Raw genomic sequence first — 20,683 nt, 5'->3', positions numbered from 1 at the left:
ACAAGTCCAGTGTCTAAGCCTTAGGTTAGGGCTTTCGGTTTTAGTTTTCAAACACCTGATCAGACCCTCTCTTTACAAGAATTTCTTTTAAATTGAGATTTCTACCTATTCTGAGAAAAGATATCATAGCACCTTCAATCCCAGTGTCTAATGACCTTCCAATTCCTTCACCTTCGACAGCCAATAAAATCCTCAGTCCTAAATCCTGTTTCTTAAATGTCTCTCAAATTTTAACTTTTCTTCATTTCCTAAACCTCATATCATCTTTTTAATCAGTATCCTGGCACAGGACTGCCACTCAAAACTCTATCTGTACACTAGTTATCCTTCAAAAACAAATTCATCGCCAACTCTAGAAGACCCAGCACCCACATCTGCCTACCCCCATCATTTCCTAGCTGTGCTACCACTATGCATCCTTACTAGAGACCTCTACTGCATCCTCCCACGTTGTCTATTTTTGCTTGTCTCTTTTACTCAGGTTGAGGTAGGAACAGAGTCTTGTACCTCTTTGCATCTTCATAACTTAGTAACTGCCTGGGTCAATGAATCATTGCCAAAAGCACAATAAATCATTGCCAGATCTTTTATGATCTGCTAGAAAGAGTGGTTAAGAATCCCAAAGCATCTAAAGCCAAGAGAAGCAGAATTTCATTAATGATTAAAAAGAACACAGATAAACATTTTTATCCATGAGTGCCTAAGAAAAATTCTAAATAATTTTGCAGATCCACAGTCACAATCCCTCTCGGAACCACCTGCAGAAGATACCTGTCTTAAATGAAACATAATCGTAAATTCAAAGTTTTTATCCCAATCACTAAAGCTCAAAAAGTCTCCTAGTCAAAAGTGTTAAAACTAATTCTGTCTATATCAGACAGTAATATACTCATCTTCTTTAAAAAAAAAAAACTGCTCAGTTTATTCTTTTGATTGTATTTTTATGTCATATCTCTCCTACAAATATTACAATAGAGATACTAAAAAACATCAGTGCTAAAAGGGCTCTAGTTTAATCACATTTTCACAGATGAGGAAGCTGAGGTATAAAGCTATTAAAATGACTTCCCTTTAATAATAAGCTAAACGTTTAAGTCAATACTTGAACCAGCTCTCCCGGCTCTTATTCCAGCACTTTCCTCATGTCTTGGTAAAGTTCTGAAAATAAAGCTCTGTAATTAGGGTCATTTTAGGAGTCTTTTCATGGATACTACGAAGTCAGTCAATCCATTTCTCTTACTTCACAGAGGTAGTCTAAAAGCTAGCATACACTCTACCCGAAATCCCAGAATGTTATATAGTAGAAATGCCACAGAGTAGGTAGGTACTCAATAAATATTTGTGGACTAAATTAGGCATACAAAAAATATTTTCTTATATTTAGACAAATATATTTTCAGGTTTTGACAGAAACAGCTTTTGGCTCCACACCCTATATTTTCCTTTAATGAAAAAAATCAAAGGCATAGCTAAACCAACTATGCAAGAGTAGATGCAGCAGAATCCTATTTGTATTAATGAGTCAGTAAGATCAAGGCCTGAAAAAAAATGAAACTAACCCCATCCCCCCAAAATCCTTATTGTTAAGGAGGCAGTATTTCAGTAAAAATTCATAAATAATATTAGTATTAGCTCTCTTTTTCAGGTTTATGACATGTAACTATTCCAACCAGTCCATTCTGAAGGAAATCAGCCCTGGGATTTCTTTGGAGGGAATGATGCTGAAGCTGAAACTCCAGCACTTTGGCCGCCTCATGCGAAGAGTTGACTTATTGGAAAAGACTCTGATGCTCGGAGGGATTGGGGGCAGGAGGAGAAGGGGATGAGAGAGGATGAGATGGCTGGATGGCATCACTGACTCGATGGACATGAGTCTGAGTGAACTCTGGGAGTTGGTGATGGACAGGGAGGCCTGGCGTGCTGAGATTCATGGGGTCGCAAAGAGTCGGACACGACTGAGCGACTGAACCAAACCGATGGGAAGTTTACCTAAAGCCTAGATGTAGATTTATAAAGTTCAGGTATTTTTAAACCATGATTCAGCAAGTCCTTTCAAACAGTCCTAATAACTTCTGTAACTACTAAACACGTGGCTATTACAATTATTACATACTATAATAAGTTTTGGTCTTAATTTTTCAGAATTCTTATAACCAATTATCTAAAAATCTTTCACATGATTCAAACAGTAATGTATTTCCTTAAATGAATATTCAGTCAATAAATACAGTATAGATTAATTTCTTATAGCCTTATCTGCTACACCAAAAAAATCCCATTAATTTGAAAAAAACAGTATCCATTTCCCAAAAATAAAATTTTAGATCATTACTAACTCTTTATTCTACTTTCTTCCCCACAAAAACTGTCAGGAATACTACCAAATTTTTATCTACAACAGTTTCTGTGGTCCCCCTCTCTTTCTCCGCATTGCACGCGCAGCTTGGCCAATGGTTCCCAAACACGGCTCCTCACCGGACTCGGCTGGGGATCATTAAACACTATGGATGCCTAGCCCCACCCCCCATGCAGTAATGAGAATGGGGTACCTCAGCGGTAAAGAATCTACCAGCAACGCAGGAGAGGTTCAATCCCTGGGTTGGGAAGATCCCCTGGAGAAGGAAATTGCAACCCATTCCAGTATTCTTGCCTGGAGAATGCCATGGACAGAGGAGGCTGGCGGGCTACAGTCCATGGAGTCACAGGAGTCAGACATGACTGAGCGACTAAGCAACAACAATGGCCTGGGTACTAGCAATTCTAATGTGCAACATGTGCGCACCACTGACCTCGGCTCTGAAGTACTTCAGCTATGATTTTTATTATTATTATACTTTACAATATTGTATTGGTTTTTTTTAATCTACCTCAAAGTTTTCCTTTCCTACGGCAAATTCTGAAAAGTAATCCTTTTTTCTTTTTTACCTTCTATACTATTTTCTCCACCCAAATCCTAAATTTCCAGTATATGGATTATTATTGACTTGCATCTCCTCTAAAGATTGGATACAGTGTCATCTTGTCTATAAAATACAGAAACTGTACCAGATGATTTCCAAGGTTTCTTCCATTCAGAATTTATATAGTACTCAAAAGAAAAAAAAAAAAAAAATCAACAGTACTTTCTAGGTTATCAAGCTCCCCTGGCGCCCTTCCTCAGTTCTCCTTAACTACCCTCCTTTTTCTGCGTTGAACCATATGAAATCAGCCAATATTAAACCATTTCTAACCTAAAACACAGCCATTTCATATGCTCCGTCTTAATAACACCTCCTGCTTTCCCTTTATACAAAACATACCCAAGCTAAACTTTCTTTCTTTCTTGAAAACCCCAATGAAATCTCAATTCCCTGTTATAACTTAGAAAGACACGATGACATGAATAGGCAAAAGAAATGGGTCCAGTCCTGAAGATAAAAGGTGCTTTTTTCTTTTTAATGGTCTACCCATACTTGAGTAAGGGAGAGCTATTAAATGAATTAATGTTTAAAAGTTTCTCTAGGCTAAAGGCTAAATTAAAGCAGAGATACTACAGTTTACCTAAATTGCCGTCTTAGTGTGTGTCTATCAGACTACTGCCCCAGGCTTAACCATCACTCGAATCATTTACACCTGTTGACCCTGTGATTTCAGACTGTTCTCCCAGAGCCCACCATCTCAAAAGTACACACTGCCAAACATATACATATATCTATTCTTTTTCAAATTCTTTTTCCATTAGGTTATTACAGAATATTGAGTAGAGTTCCCTGTGCACTAATCAACTATGTGAGTGGGTGAAGTCGCTCAGTCGTGTCCGACTCTTTGCAACCCCATGGACTGTAGCCTACAAGGCTCCTCTGTCCATGGAATTTTCCAGGCAAGAGTACTAGAGTGGGTTGCCATTTCCTTCTCCAGGGGATCTTCCCGACCCAGGGATCAAACTCAAGTCTCCCGCATTGCAGGCAGTCGCTTTACCATCTGAGCCACCAGGGAAGTTTATACTCCAATGTAAAACTTAAAAATTCTTCAAAAAAATTTTAATAAGAAAATATACACTGCTGATCACTGACAGGGAGAGAGTTGGGAGTCAGTAAGAAGACTGTAAAATAAGATCATTATAAATTCACTACCTACCACTACTGGAAAGACATCATGAGCTCATGGTTTAAAGACAACAAAAAGTTCTATGCAATACATTATTGTATTTTGTTTTAAAGGGGCTCACTCATCAGTTTCACTGTGGTTCTGAAACATCTAATGCCATCTAATTCAAGGCATGTTCATAATGCCTGATACACTTTTTTTTAAGTCAAAGAAATAGAAAATGACCTGTCAATTAGGATTAATGGTTATCTCTCAATTCCCAATTTTATCACATCCAACAGTCTTTTATAACACTATGTATAACGATTCAAAATGCCTCTATAAGGCTTCTGTCTGAGCCATTTCATGCAAAAGGGTTGGTTAGAATTTCATCATATTTGGATCTGACCTAGTATTAAAAAAGCAGTAAAAAAGCTAAGCAGTAAATACAAAATTCACTTTAGGGGGTAAGGTGCCTCAAAGAGGTGGGAAATCCTCCTCCTAAGCAGCTGACACAGAGGTGTGATGAGGGGCCCTGTGACGGCCAGTCAAGAGAAACAAGCCCTTGTACTAAGCTGCCAGGCACAGAAAACAAACAGTTTCAGATATGATCCCCAAATTGAAAACCACAAGAGCAGACATTCAAAACTGGCTTTGATCTGTGCCGGAGCTACTGCAGACCGAGGCAGCTCCAAGCAGTGGGGCCCCAGAGTGAGGCACAGCAGGGACTGGTTTATTTAACAATGGCTAATACTCCTCCTGGGGGGGAGCCAGCTAGCTTTCAAATAACACCTATTAAATTTGTAGATGGCCAAGTTCACATGAATATCAGGGGATTAAAATCCAAGATATCTACAATTTAGTATAAGCTATGCTTTAGCTACTTATTCAAATATCTCTGCTTCATCACGAAAACATAATTTACTATGATTTGGAGCTCAGTGTTACAGCATAAAAAGTAAATCATTTCATTTTATTTATCTGAATTACAGCAGATGAATCAATACGTTTCATTTATATACACACACATATATATATATCACTGCTTTCGGGCAAAGAATTTGATGTAGTAATCAACTCTAAATTTATCAATTTCGCATTTTCTGCTTCACAATAATGAATCATACTGCATCCCAATGAGGATGAGAGCAAAAACAAGCCCCAAGCCTATTGCATTATAAAACTTTACCCAGCTCATCACAACAACCATATGCCTGTGGGAGGGAAAAGCTTCTGTGAATCAATTAGTATCCGAAGGCAATAATATTTTCTTCAGGAAGCAAAAAGTCACGCTCACTCATGTAGATCAATACCTTTCCAGGGACCCGGAGACTCTCAATGGCACCAAGATCACTGAAGCTCTCTGGAGGACTTTTCAGACCCTTCAAAAAAGAAAAAAAGATAAAAAAGAGAAGAATTTCAACTGTGCTGCAGAACTGTAACATGAGAGAAAATACTTTTTTGCTTGTCTTGTTATATTACCACCAAGTTTAATGATTTTGATGTGCAGGTATGTGCGATTTGTTTATCTCCTTGAACAGTTGCTTTTTAACATTTTATTGTATAAAGAGAACTGCAGGAGGAGTCAAAAATAAGCTGCAAAGCCTTCCCCTTCTTTCACCGAGACCATCAGCTGATAGCAAAAGACTTTCCATTCATATTTCTCAACCCTAAGTTAGACTATACTTACTGAAATAAAAATCACCATTTTAAAAAGACATGCTCCTGTTGTACAATATATAGAATATGTTTCTAAAAATAGCTGTCACAATACATACAGTCCTATTATTAAATCAAGGAAAGATGTACTTTTGGAAATTCAAGATAAAATCACTATATGGCAACTTCATACCTAACGGCTGAAGTCTGAGTTAACCATTATTCAAAAACAACCAAAAGAGAAGAAACGTGGTGACAAAAGCATTCCATAAAAGCACTTATCTATGAGTCAGGACCAAATTCATTTGCCAAATTGGACCTTGGCAAAAAGGTCCCAGCATTATGACTGAGCTAAAAAGATTTTTAAATAATGATACATTTTTAAATGATAAAGGCTTAATTAATACATAAGTAATCCTTAGGATTTACCTTATCACTCTCATCAATGTACCCAATTCATACTATATAACTGAGAGTTAAACCCCACGTCTCACTGCTTTAGCTCTTTGGTGCTTTGTCTCTTCCAGGTTCCCTTGGGGCTCAGTGATCAATAATCTGCCTGCCAAGCCGGAGACCCAGGCTCGATCCCTGGGCCGGGAAGATCCCCTGGGGAAGGAAATGGCAACCCACTCCAGGATTCTTGCCTGGGGCATCCAATGGACAGAGGAGCCTCTCGGGCTATGGTTCATGGATGACGTAGCAAAGAGTCGGACGCGACTGAGTGACTATACAACAACTTTCTGCATTCAGGGATTCTGATTCAAGAATTCAGGGATTCTGAAAGGCTCATTTGTGCACCAAAGAAAGTTATCAAGACAGAAAGAAGTGCGCAATTTAAATTTTCTTTTAAAGCCTCTTTTTAACATAGGCTATTCAAAGCAGACCCCTAAAATCCCTGTAATAATAGTCTGGAAGCAAAATCAGCCCGTACATGAACTTAAGGAGAGATTTATGCTATTGAGTTTTTGTCCTTTAGCTATCCTATACTGGCCTTCTGGTGTCCATAGCAACCAAATATATGGCACATTTATTTGAGACTTAGAGTAGAACTTACTCATCTTTAAATTATAGAGGTGTATATTTTATCTTCCCTAATATAAAATACTGCTAATCATAGCTATAATTTTTTTATGACAAGGTGCTCTGCTTCATTCCCAATCTTCCATTTTCCCCAGAAAATGCCCCCCTCCACCCACCTTCTCTCCCTCTTCTCTCTTCTCCATCCATACTCTCTCCCTCTCTCGTCCTCTCTCATTCTCCCTGTCTTCCTCTCCCCGCACCCTTCTCACTCTCTCATTCCACCCCACCAAACCAACACCCCACTTTCGGAGCTCCTCTATGAAATTTTCCTAAATCCTATGTTTCAAAGAAACACTATTTCTCAGCATCACCTACGGACCAGCTCCATCACCTAGGAAGTTTTTTCCTAAGTCCCACCACAGATCTAATAAATAGGTATTTCTGAATTAGGACAAGGAATTGCATTTTAACAAGCAACCCAGGTGACTGCTATCATTGCTAATGTTTTGGAAACCCTGCTAACATTTCCCCACACCTCTGCCAAAGTAGCAAAGTTTTAAATAGTAAACACACCTCTCTCTCTGGACCCAAGAGAAGGGAAAGACCAAGTTCTGTTTGCCTCTCTAGCCTAGGGCTAGCACAATTTCAGAACAGAGTAAACACCAAAGCAATTAGTAACTTCTTTGGAGCCTTGGTTAAGCTCCAACCTCCAGCTAATTAAAACCCCGTTCCCATGAGAACATGAAACTGACCTTAAAATGAAGTTCCTAGGGAAATCTGCAGGAATAAGAAAAGCATATGGAAGCTTAAGGACTTCCCAGGTGGCACAGTAGTAAAGAATCTGCCTGCCAATACAGGAGACGCAAGAGACATGGGTTCAATCCATGGGTTGGGAAGATTCCCTTGGAGTAGGAAATGACAATCCACTCCAGTATTCTTGCTTGGAAAATTTCATGGACAGAGGAACCTGGTGGGCTACAGACCATAGGGCCGCAAAGAGTCAGCCAGGACTGAGCATGCGTGCACGCACTGAGGCTTAAAGTCTTACAACGAGTGAGAAAATTAAAGTGTGAAACTACTGCTGCATGTGTGTTTTCTTCCTTGTCCCAGTTTCTCACCAATAGTCATCATAAGGGCATGGCACCAAAAGTGGTGAAGAGGGCAAGGCTGGATTACAGAATTACCCCCTGGACTGCAAGCAGATCAAACCAGTCCATCCTAAAGGAAACCAACCCTGAACACCCATTGGAAGGACTGATGCTGAAGGTGAAGCTCCAACACTTTGGCCACGTGATGCGAACATCTGACTCACTGGAAAAAACCGTGAGGCTAGAAAAGATGAAATAACCCTGATGCAAAAGGAAAAGGGGGTGACGGAGGATGAGATGGTTAGAGAGCATCACTGACTCAATGGATATGAATTTGAGCAAACTCAGGGAGAGAGTGGTGGAAAGAGGAGCCCCGCATGCTATAGTGCATGGGATTTCTAAGAGTCAGACCCGAATTAGCAACTGAACAACAAAATACATTTTATATACACACACTTATATGCATTCATATACACATAAATAAAACCTCATGATTTGATTCAAAACCACAACCAATCCTAAAGTATCTTTTTAAAATATAATGTTCATGCCTTTTATTTTATTTTTTTTTTTTTATTCTTCCAATTTTATTTTATTTTTAAACTTTACATAATTGTATTAGTTTTGCCAAATATCAAAATGAATCCGCCACAGGTATACATGTGTTCCCCAAACAAACCATTTGTTTAACCAACCTAACAGAAATTCTTGGAAGAATATATCAGGTGTCATTTTCTCTTTCCCCAGAGTTATGAGGAAAGAACCCAATGTCTAAAACAAGCAAACAAGTGGTATATACCAGCATCTAGAAAAACACCTTGCCTCCAAGTTAGTTATCACACAATAATTTGCTACTAATATGAATATGTGGCAACTTTCCACCAAACGTACAAAATAAAAGTAATAAAAACTGGAAACCCTATATCCATGTTAGGAAGCAAGGGATTCAAAGAATGGCTTCTGCCATCTTGAACAACCTGCCTATCCTCATAGTCTAATGACAGTAACAATAACTCAGAGGCTCTTATAAGGGATAAAGGAGGTAACATATACAAGAGGCCACAAACAGAGTCTGGTACATGGTAAACACCCTTTAAGTGTTCACCATTATTCTGAACATCACAGAGAAATGCTTTTATCTCATCAAGACAGAAACCAAGAGTTAGGTAAATGCCTCAAAGCATAATATCTGACACTCATCCGTATTTTAGGATTATAGATCTGATTAGCAATTTTTTAAATCTCTATTAACAAATATGAAGTCATCATTTTTATTTTATCTTCACCTCTTTAAAGCAGGAAGTCATGGTTATAGCTACGCTGCTGCTGCTGTTCAATCGCTATGTCACGTCTGACTTTTTGTGACCCCGTGGACTGCCGCACGCCAGACTCCTCTGTCCTCCACTATCTCCCCGAGTTGGCTCAGGATCATGTCCAGTGAGTTGGTGATGCTATCTAATCATCTCATCCTCTGCTGCCGTCTTCTCCTTTTTGCCTTCAATCTTTCCCAGCATCAGGGTCTTTTCCAACGAGTCGGCTCTTCACATCAGGTGGCCAAAGTATAGGAGCTTCAGGTTCTATAACTATAGTGCTCTGCCTTTATTAAATTGAAACTTTCCCTCTAATCATTAGCCATTGTTGGATTTTCTTTTGTATCTGGTTTTTGTTTTCATAATTTCCCTATACAAAATCCATCATACATAATACCTGCCTCTGCAACTTTCTTTGCCGAATCAGATTACACTTCAGATTTACTTCTGTTTCGTCTACGTGAATCTTCAGCTTCCATTGATGAGACCAGCAACGTAGGTCCCAATGGTCAAAAGAAGCATGTACTGTGGTTTGTGATTCCTTCTCTTTTCAAGAAAAAGTTTCGGCAAAACTCAGAGTGTTTACACTAAGCCCTCGGTTTCTCCCAAACCCGCCCGCATCGGGCATTCCTCCTCACCACCTTACCGCAGCGCTGCTGTGAGGTCACCAGTGACCTTACTGCTGCTCAGGGCAGAGGCGCACTCCCATTCTCACCCTCCATGGCCCACGTGCAGCATTTAATACAGCTGATCACTCCCTCTTCTTTTCGGTTCTTTACTTGGACCTAACTGGTTGGGATGGTCTCTTTATCCAACAGATACGTACTGAGCATCTGCTACAGGAGAGGCGCTCTTTGGGATGCTCCTTGGGATGCAGGAGAACGCTTCCAGGGGGATGCTGCTCACCTCACTGCTCCTTCTCAATCTGCCTTCCTAAATCCCGGAGCTCAGAACACGGAGTCCTCAAAAGCTCCAACTGTGGACTCTTGTTTTATTTCTACACTTATGCCATTGGTGATCTTAGCCAGCAAACACACCCTCCTTATACTCGTGACTCCTGCATGTTTACCTACACCCTGGATTTCGCCTCCAAAATTCAAGCTCTTTCAGCCAACTGCCTACTTTCTTCCTCCAAAAGCCAAGAGGCTTTCAAATGAACAAGTTTAAAATCTTGCTCCCTTCCTTCAATCTGTTCCTCCCTCAGTCTTACCCAGCTCAATTCAATTCTTCCAGCTGCTGGGGCCAAAACATTTGGAGTCACCCTTGAAGTTTCTCTTTCACAGCCCAAATCCGATCTATTAAGAAATTCTGTCAACTCCACATTCACAATATACCCACGATCTGACCTTTTCTCAACACCTCCACTGCTAGCATCCTGAGACAGGCCCACGTCCTGTCTCACTTGCATTACTGTATTAGCATCCTTACTGGCCGCCCTGGCCTTACCATGAGTGAGAAGAGAAGTAGTGAAGATGAGATGGAGATGAGACTCTATGTGATCTGGCTTCCTGCCCTCACTCTCTGACCTCATCTCCTACCATTTCTCTCGTCACTCACTTCACGCCTCCCACACTGGCCTCTTGCTGCCCTTCAAAGACACTCCTGCCTCAAGGCCTCTGCATCTGCTTTTCCTTCCACCCAGAATTCTCCTTCCCAGACAACCCCAGAGCTCGCTCCCTCACCTCCTTCAGGTTTTACCTCAAGTGTCACCTTCTCAGAGAGGCCTTCTGTGGCCACCGTATCTAAAAAGCACGTGCCGCGTGCGCTCAGTTGCTCAGTCGTGTCCGACTCTTTGCGACCCCGTGGACTTAGCCTGGTGGCTTCTCTGTCCATGGGATTTCCCAGGCAAGAATATTGGAGTAAGGTGCCACTTCCTCCTGCAGGGGATCTTCCAGACTCAGGGATCAAACCTACGTCCCTCATCTCCTGCATTGGCAGGAGGATTCTTTACCACTGAGCCACCTGGAAAGCCCCATCTAAAAGTTATACATGACTCTAAATCGCCAACAACTCCCAAAACTCTCTATCCTCTATTCCTCTGAAACGTGTATCACCATGACTGCCTTCACACGTCTGTTCTGTTACTGCTGCATTCCCCACACTTAGAATGGTGCCTGGTACATAGAGTTCGGTAAGCACATGTTGAACAAACTGAAAGAACAGAGGCCAGCATCATGGAGAAAGCAGAACAAAGGAACTCATGTAAACAGAGAGAGCTAACAAAGGCTGCTCTACACTCTCCTCCAAACCAAGATCCTTGGAGAGCTGAAATGCCAAAAAGTGTCAGAGACCTTAATTTCCTACCTTTCACATTAACAGCAATATATTATCAGCATATTCTTTAGCCCCTCCAAAAAGAAACATCTTTATTTGTATTTATTTGTAATACTGCTATATTTAACCTAACAATAAACAGTATAAATAAAATTCCCAATGCTAGGCAGCACCCTACTTTCATACCTCGTAGATTCATAAAAAGTGTATGAATAATGATTAAATATGAGGCTTCTCTGATGGTTCAGACAGTAAAGAATCTGCCTGCAATGCAGGAGACCCAAGTTTGATCCCTGAGTCAGGAAGATCCTGTACTGAAAGGAATGACAAACCACTCCAGTATTCTTGCCTGGAGAATCCCAAGGACAAAGGAGCCTGGTGGGCTACAGTCCATGGAGCTGCAAAGCATCAGACGTGACTGAGCAACTAACACACACAAATATGTGGAAGTCAAGCCATAAACAAATATAATTAGGATGACCTTAAAAATCTGTGTGAAACTCCTAATTTTACCTCACCTCCTATATAATACAGTTCCAACTTTTTGTATGTGTTCTTTAGCTTTTTTTTTTTTTTTTCTATCCCAACTAAGCACAGATTTTACCTGCTCAATCTGATAAACAAATGACTGAGGCTGAAGAGTCACCATTTTCAGAACAATTTCACTACAGTCAGGAGACATAAACTTATTATCACTGGTTATCTGGACTTCTGTATTTTTTCTCTCTCACTCACTCTTACAAAGCAGGGTTAGAAAACAAACCAACCAAAGTACAATGATGGCAATGTTGACTACGCGGAACCACCAGCAAGCAACAGGAGACGGCACCAAAGTTAGCTGCTGCACAGAAGTCCAAATTCAGCATGCCAGAGGCAGTTTGGGGGCATCAGTGGGATAATGTACAGAAGTGTATATTGTTTTAAAAGTCAAATGGCTACCAAAGCTAGCCTGAAATCAACAGTTGCTTGAGTTTCTGCAATAGCCAGCTTCCAGTTTTCCCACTTTTCTACCATCAATGCAGCCACTGAGATAATCTCTGTGGTTATGCATTTCTTTGTTAGCCCCAGGAACTGTTAACTCCTTTATCTCTTTACTTTGATCTAATATAAACACTGCTAGGAAAGTCCCATGTGATACATGCTATCATTCCTGTTAGAAAGATGTGAAAACAGATGTTCAAAAAAGGTAATAATGGGGCAAGGATAGCCTCTTCATGAAATGGAGCTGGGGAAACTGGACAGCTATGTGTAAAAGAATGAAATCAGAACACTTCCTAATACCATACACAAAGATAAACACAAAATGAATTAAAGACCTAAGTGTAAGACCAGAAACTATAAAACTCTTAGAGGAAAACATAGGCAGAACACTCAATGACATAGATCAAAGCAAGATCCTCTATGACCCTCCTCCTGAAGTAATGAAAATAAAAACAAAAATAAACAAGCTGGACCCAGTTAAATTCAAAGGCTTTTGCACAGCAAAAGAAACTATAAACAAGGTGAAAAGGCAACCCTCAGAATGGGACAAAATGATAGCAAATGAAACAACTGATAAAGGAGTAATTTCTAAAATATACAAGCAGCTCATACAACTCAATACCAGAAAAACAAAAACCCAATCAAAAAGTGGGAAAAAGACCTAAACAGATATTTCTCCAAAGGAGACGTACATATGGCTAACAAACACATGAAAAGATGCTCAACATCGCTCATTATTAGAGAAATGCAAATCAAAACTACAATGAGGTATCACCTCACACCGGTCAGAATGGCCATCATCAAAAAGTCTATAAATAATAAATGCTGGAGAGGGTGTGAAGAAAAAAGAACCCTCTCACACTGCTGGTGGGAATGTAAATTGATATAGCCACTATGGAAAAGAGTATGGAGATTCCTCAAAAAACTAGGAATAAAACCACCATATGACCCAGCAATCCCACTACTAAGCATTTACGCTGAGAAAACCAAAATTGAAAAAGACACATGTACCCCAATGTTCATTGCAGCACTATTTACAATAGATAGAACGTGGAAGCAACCTAGATGTCCACTGACAGATGAATGAATAAAGAAGCTGTGGTACATATACACAATGGAATATGACTCAGCCATAAAAAGGAACACGTTTGAGTCAGTTCTAATGAGGTGGGTGAACCTAGAGCCTATTACACAGTGAAGTAAGTCAGAAAGAGAACGATAGATACCGTATACTAACACATATATATGGGATCTAGAAAGATGGCACTGATGAAATTATCTGCAGGGCAGCAATGGAGACAAAGACATGGAACAGACCTGTGGACACAGCGGGCAGGGGTGGGGAGGCTGAGATGTATGCAGAGAGTAACATGGACACTTACATTATCATATGCAAAATAGACAGCCAATGGGAATTTGCTGTATGACTTAGGGAACTCAAACAGGGGCTCTGTATCAACCTAGAGGGGTGGGATGGAGTGGGAGATGGGAGAGAGGTTTAAGGGGGAGGAGACATATATATACCTATGGCTGATTCATGTTGATGTTTGGCAGAAACCAACAAAATTCTGTAAATCAATTATCCCTCAATTAAAAACTAAAAAAAAATTTTTTTCAGTTAAGTAAAGTTGCTCAAGGTCACACAGCTACAGGATGGACCAGGATTCAAACCCATCCTCAAGAAAGAAGTGTTATGAAGCATAAGACCAGGACTCAACAAATGTAAGGAACTGTCAAATCTTACTATCCACTTAATTAAATATTCTATAATTCACAGAACTTTAAAACTTTATCTTCATGACAATAACAACATAATTTGACAGAGGAAAATAATCACATAGAAGTTGTGTATTATTCACCAGAGACCTACAATGTGTAATTCACTCAGATGTCTCTCAAATTCTAAACTATCAAATAAGAATTTAATGTGGAATTTGTAGTCTTTTTTCCATGAACAAAAATATTCACAAATGAATCTTTCACTAAATGCTTTGCCTCCACATTCTCCAAAGTTCTCAAAATGACACTGATTTAAAATTCTAATCTATATTACTGTCTCTAATATAAAAATAATAAAGAATGATCAATTATAGTAAAATATTAGAGCTGAAACAAAGGTATCTAAAACCAAACCATAATCAATAAGTATATAAAAGTAGATTTCTGCCATTTCTGATTTGAAAGAAGCTGACACGTTATTAGGATATCCCTATAATTTATGACAGAAAACAGCCAAAGTTTTTATTCAAGATTTAACATTCTGGCAAAAAATAAAAGATCATTATTTTGCCATGACAATGACTTTTTTAAAGTATCATTTCACAGACACTGATGACTTTCATAACAGAACTGTGAAACAGGATGAACAAAAATAATTATTATTCTCAATTTCACATAAGGAAATTTATGCTACTAGATTTAGGGACTTGCCCAAAGTCATAAAGCTATCAATATCAATTCTGCCTTCAAATTACTGCTTCCCCCCGCCCCCCGACTCTTTCTAGTCATCTCTATTGCAGAGACCTCACTTTCACCCAGGCCACCCTCAGACAACCAGACAGCTTGGGGGAAAAGGGAGCCCGGCAGTATAGCTAAGGCGATCACTGGAAAACTGGCAAAAGCGGGGAGGGGGAGACAAAGACAGCCTCCGGCTCCCTCATTGGTCTTATCTAAAGGAATGTTCTTGGGTCACCGGGTCCCACCCTGAACAAGGCTCCGAACCCCGCGGGTCAGGTGAATTTTCCAGGGTGTGCCTGGAATTTATAGTGCCCCTGACACCTGCCACCACCTATAACTTGGGTATCTGCTTGCCTGCGGCCCAGGGACAGAATATCTCGGCTCGTCTCCCAGCAGAGATGAAGGAGACCTTTGCTTCAGCCTGCAACTTACCTGCCGGGTCATAAGAGATTTGATTTTTTGCATGTCGAATTCGTGAGGCGGTATCCTGCAGCAAAAACAAATCACTCACAACCACCAAACTGCTGGCCCCGACACAGGGAAGCCATAGTGAGTAGTCACGTGGAACTGCTGACCTGGGTTTCCCTTCCTTTCCCCTAGCATGCTGGGAATTGTAGTCCCCCGGCTGCCATCGCCCCTGCAATGGAGGCCAGAGAACGGTCCAGGTACTACATTTCCCAGCAAGCAAAACAGCTGACGCTTCAGATAAACGCACAAAACTTGTTGCTCTGAGAGACCGCGGCAGTCGCCGGTCTTTAAAGAGGTACTAGGTATCGGTGACTCTGCTTCGGGGAGGCGGCAAAAACTTAATTCTTAGGTGACCAGGAACAAATACTGAGGAGACAGTATATAAACCTGACTGACATGAGGACCCCTAGGAATGTAGTGGAGGAAACCCCACCTGGTGTCCGGGGCGAAGTGAAAGGACGACAGACTGACGCGAAGGGGCTGGACGCTCCAAGAGAACTTGGCATTCCCCAGGTGGCGCTGGGCTTGGCCTGAGGAAAAGTGTGGTCCAGGTTGTCCAGTGCTGGCTGTCCAGGTTAGAGCTCTTCTTCCTCAGTCTTGGTATTCACAGCAGAAAACTAACACCAAAGGGTTTAATTCCCCACTTATCATTTTACCACCTGTGTAATCTAAGGCAAATCAAGGTAGAAAATATTAATATAGCAATAGTAATAAGTAGGCATGTCACTTTAATGTCCTCTTTTCAACTTAGAGCAGTTTAGTTACATTGAGGAAAGCAATAGGGGAGTCTTTGGGGGCTCAATTTAAGAAAGAACTTTCCAATTATAAGAATAAAAGGAAAAGTGACCCAGAGCTAACAATTAATAATAGCACACGTGTATTGAGAGCTTGTTACCTGTCAGAAACTTACTGTCAGAAACCTTGCTAATAGCTTTACACGTGGTATCTCACTTATCCACACAAGTAAGTGAATGCAATTTATAAATTGTAAGGCACTTCATAATTATGAAGGATTACAGGCGTAATTTTACACAGTTTTCTACTCCAACAGAAACACCCTGTGCATAGTTTTATCACTGTGCCTGACAGTTCCTTTTGAAATATATGCTCACCTATATGCTTTTCTGACTCTATTATGTCTAATCCCGTGAAGAAATTCCAGTGCCTTTTGGGCAACCTTAGTGTAGTTTATTACAGCGGATTACCTGTTATAATCTTAATTGCCAGACAGTTCTTATTGATTGGAAGTCTCTGAAAGAGAAACTGCTTGCCATATTAGCATATGAAATGAAACCCAGTTCACTAAACATTTGTTGATTTCTGGGCACTAGTCAACCCGATTCTGAGCACTTCAGATTGATAAAATACAATCGTGATCCTTAGGGAGTTTACAATTTAGTTAAACAGTATGTATTAGAGGGGATCTAAGTCCAGTAGTTCTCAAACTTGGTTCAGATTCACCTGAGGAGGGTACAGTTGTTGTTACCATTTTTGTGGGAGTTCTTTGAGACCTTCAGTGATTTTTATAGGCAGCCAGCTGAAGAATTTAAAATACACTGTTTAGAATGAACCCAGATCCAGACCCAGAATTTTTTCCCTCATACACAAGGTTGCAGGTGACAAAGAGAAGCTTTTTTTTTTTTTTTTTTTCTCATTCATTTGGTTTTTTCCTGTCAGCCAAATTGGGGAAAAGAGTGGTTTCTGTATCTGCTTGATCTGAAAAGGCAAGAAAGCATTAAAATTCTATTTAACTCTTAATACTCTACATTTTAGTATGTTTCTTTTTAACTAAAAGGAAATGGACAACCCAGGCCTATAAAAGTTCAAAGACTGTAGCTATAATAGTAGAAGCATGGAAAGTAAATCAGTGCTATTGTCTAAATAAAATATATGCCCTAATTCAGCATACCCTAACACTATAGAAAATAGTTGAACTAAACATGATAGGTTTTTTGACTCCCTAAGCTAAAAAATAAAAACAAAAACCTAGAGCCCTAAAGCGCACTTTTTTAAAAAGGTGAAGCATGTTATTTCATTTCCATTTTTCAAAACTACATATATAAAACTTATTAGAGGACTTCCCTGGTGGTCCGGTGGCTGACTCCACATTCCCAATGCAGGGGACCCAGATTCAATCCCTGGTCAGGGAACAAGATCCCTCAGGCTGCAACTAAGAATTTGCATGCCGCGACTAAAGATCCAAAAGTAAATAAATGCATTAGACTTATTTAGTGCTCACACAGTTGTCCGAGGGTCATTAGTGGTAGGCCAGAACAAACTAGTGGAAAGTGTGGATGGCCTCCCAGCAAATCTTGACAAAAGTTTTTAGGATAGTAGTCCCTTTGTGAAGGAATGCCAGGCCTGTTTTTGTAGATTGGAATATCCAGGCTAAGAAGTAAGTAGATCTGATTCAGGGCAGTCGCATTAGCTGTAAAGTAGGATAAGGGTTTCCCTGGTGGCTCAGACAGTAAAGAATCTGCCTGCAGTGCGGGAGACCTGGGATCGCTGGGTTGGGAAGATCCTCTAGGGAAGGGAATGGCAACCCACTCCAGTATTCTTGCCTGGAGAATCTCCATGGACAGAGGAACCTGGCGGGCTACAGTCCACAGGTTTGCAAAGAGTCGGACATGACTGAGCGACACACACACACACACACACCCCATAAGGGCTTATTTCTGATGGCCCAAATAGAAGGAGCCTCTGAAGCTTAAAAGCGGCGATCCTGGTTTGATTAGGACCAGGATAAATTTCTAGTCATCCTGTAAATATCAAAGCAGCAGAAAGATGTGGCCTCCCCAACAAAATGTAAAGACATTTCCTGAGCAAGCAGTAGTAGAAAAACAGGACACTTGCTGAAGGTAAAGCAGTGACCTGGAGAGGGGCCCTGGAAGGAAGACATTGCTGATAATCATTTAATGGCCATATGAATTGATCAGGGTTACTATAGACCTAACTCTGTAGGAGTTAGCACAGGCATGGGTGGTTGTGATGGCCTTCTCTAGCAGCCACCTCTTCCCTGTAAACTCTGATCTTTCCTGAGATCTATCGAATTAGAACAGGGTTTTCTTTTCTCAGTTCTTCTTGCATGCATGCATGCTCAGTCATGTCTCACTCTTACAATCCCATGGACTGTAGCCCGCCAAGCTCCTCTGTCCATGAGATTCTCCAGGCAAAAATACCAGAGTGGGATGCAATTCCCTTCTCTAGGCGATTTTCCCCGACCCCGGGATCAAACCTCTGTCTCTTACTTCTTTTGCATTGGCAGGCAGATTCTTTACCATTGAGCCATCTGGCAAGCTACTGTTCTCTGTTCGCCTTGGCATTGGCATGTCACCACCTCTCCTTCCCAATTCTTCCTATCATTCCAAAGCATTCCTATGCTACTAGTGAATAATGAGTGTGGATGTTTGAAATCCATAGGCTCCTGAACAGAGCTCCTCTGTGGGTTACAGGTGAGATGTGAGATGTAGATGATGGGAAGTTTCTTATAACGATAAAACACTTTAAACTATCTGTGATAGCACTTAAAAACTGAAAACAATTGAAGTTATATTTTAACGTTGTCTTGTTTGGCTTCCTGTGTAAACATTCTGAATTCTGAAGTTACTCTAGCAGGTTAAGATTTTTATTCGTACTACCTGCCACTAGAGGGCGCACTGTCATGATTTTTGTCTCAGCACTTTCCCAAGATGAGCCTGTCATTGTCATTTTTAAATATGTGCTTGCATGCCAAGTCACTTCAGTCGTGTCCTACTCTCTGTGACCCTCTGGACTGTAACCCGCCAGGCTCCTTTGTCCTTAGGATTCTTCAGGCAAGAATACTGGAGTGGGTTGCCATGCCCTCCTTCGTGGGACCTTCCCAGCCCAGGGACAGAACCCATGTCTCTTAAGTCTCCTGCACTGGCAGGCAGGTTCTTTACCACTTGTGCCACCTGAGAAGCCCTTTAATATGTGTCTTGACATGAAAAGATCATCTAATTCATATTGACACTTTGTTTATGTATGTAACATCTATTATCACTGTATCATAAAATAAAGGATATTTTAATATAACAAAAGAAACCAAAAAAAAAAATGCAGAATAAAAATCAGTCCTTTAAATTGAGTGAATTTAACATTAGGAAAAACTCACTGCATCATCTTTATTTCTCTCACTTTGCTTAGGACCCAAAAAAGTTCATCATGAACCAGCACTGGGTTTGAAAAGCACTAGAAAGAGCTTATTTAATAAAACACAGTTTGAGATGGATATTGATTTAAAAGATGTGACTGCTACTGCTGCTGCTAAGTCGCTTCAGTCGTGTTCAACTCTGTGCGACCCCATAGATGGCAGCCCACCAGGCTCCCCCGTCCCTGGGATTCTCCAGGCAAGAACACTGGAGTGGGTTGCCATTTCCTTCTCCAATGCATGAAAGTGAAAAGTGAAATGACTCAGTCATGTCCGACTCTTAGTAACCCCATGGACTACAGCCTACCAGGGTCCTCCATCCATGGGATTTTCCAGGCAAGAGTACTGGAGTGGGGTGCCATTGCCTTCTCTGTAAAAGATGTGAAGGGGAGTCTATCTGCTATCTGTAGAATTTCAATATTACTTTCCATATTGTGTTCTCTAAAATCCAATATTAATATTTGTAGGCATTTCTCAAGCACCAAGTGGGAATCAGAAGACACGGACTAAGGAACTTTTGGGTTTATTTCTGGGGGAACAACTTAAGAAAAATACTAGTTAATCACTATGCTAGATCCATAAGTGAATAAGACCAGTCTTTGTGTTCTAGGACCCAGAGGGAAAATAAACATGCAAGAAAATCAGTTGAGGTTAGTGAGATAAGTGCTGCAATCTCTAGATGGCACAAACAAGATTTAGAAATAGCACAGAGAAAGTTGTGGTGTAACAATTACCTGGGGGGAAGTTCTTACCCTTTTTTTCCTTCTGAAGCTTGGAGAGATCATTAAGTGACCTCTGAAGAGGCCTCAGGGTTTTCCAGCTGTCACTTTGCTAGTAAGAGCAGGTCTGAACTGGGTTTCCCTGGTGGCTCAGACTGTGAAAAATCCGACTGCAATGCAGGAAGACTCTAGAGTTTGGTATCCTGGGTCAAGAAGATCCCCTGTAAGAGGAAACGGCAAACCACTCCAGTATTCTGGCCTGGAGAATCCCATGGACAGAGGAGCCTGGCAGGCTACAGACCATGGTGTTGCAGAGTTAGACACGACTGCGCGACTAAGCATGAACACACACACAGGTCTGTTAGCCCTAATCCAAAAAATGTTTCCAAACTTAAATTCCAAAATATCTATCACTTGTTTTTTTTTTTTTTGTTTTGTTTTTTTACCTTTAATTACAATTGAGGAATATTCTTT

General features: G+C 40.6%; 2 protein-coding genes across 8 annotated transcripts in view; one reads left to right on the top strand and one right to left on the bottom strand.

Moving 5' to 3' along the window:
- VPS50 (VPS50 subunit of EARP/GARPII complex) overlaps positions 1-15,442 on the bottom strand; it is a 131,928-nt gene extending 116,486 nt beyond the window's left edge. For both annotated transcript variants that reach the window (XM_019959684.2, XM_019959685.2), the window contains exons 1-2: positions 15,287-15,442; positions 5,379-5,447 (exon numbers count right to left, since the gene is read on the bottom strand). In XM_019959684.2, the coding sequence (XP_019815243.1) occupies positions 5,379-5,447; positions 15,287-15,319 (102 nt within the window). In that variant the 5' untranslated portion in view covers positions 15,320-15,442. The remainder of the gene's footprint in view (positions 1-5,378; positions 5,448-15,286) is intronic.
- Positions 15,443-15,571: 129 nt separating this feature from the next.
- The window catches only part of HEPACAM2 (HEPACAM family member 2), a 61,233-nt gene continuing 56,121 nt past the window's right edge, over positions 15,572-20,683 (top strand). For 2 of the 6 annotated variants that reach the window (XM_070787499.1, XM_019959682.2), the window contains exon 1: positions 15,572-15,896. Coding sequence is in view for 4 of the 6 variants with exons in the window: in XM_070787493.1 (XP_070643594.1) it covers positions 20,385-20,565 (181 nt within the window). In the remaining 2 variants the exon portion in view is untranslated. Of the gene's footprint in view, positions 15,897-18,858; positions 20,566-20,683 lie in introns of those variants that run through there. The other 4 variants (XM_070787492.1, XM_019959681.2, XM_070787493.1 and 1 more) reach the window with 3 other exon arrangements.

This window comes from Bos indicus, chromosome 4 (genome assembly GCF_029378745.1).
Source record: "Bos indicus isolate NIAB-ARS_2022 breed Sahiwal x Tharparkar chromosome 4, NIAB-ARS_B.indTharparkar_mat_pri_1.0, whole genome shotgun sequence".
In the NCBI taxonomy this organism is placed as follows: Eukaryota; Metazoa; Chordata; class Mammalia; order Artiodactyla; family Bovidae; genus Bos; species Bos indicus.
The sequence above is the reverse complement of the archived record's forward strand: the minus strand, read 5'-3'. Positions and strand labels throughout refer to the sequence as shown.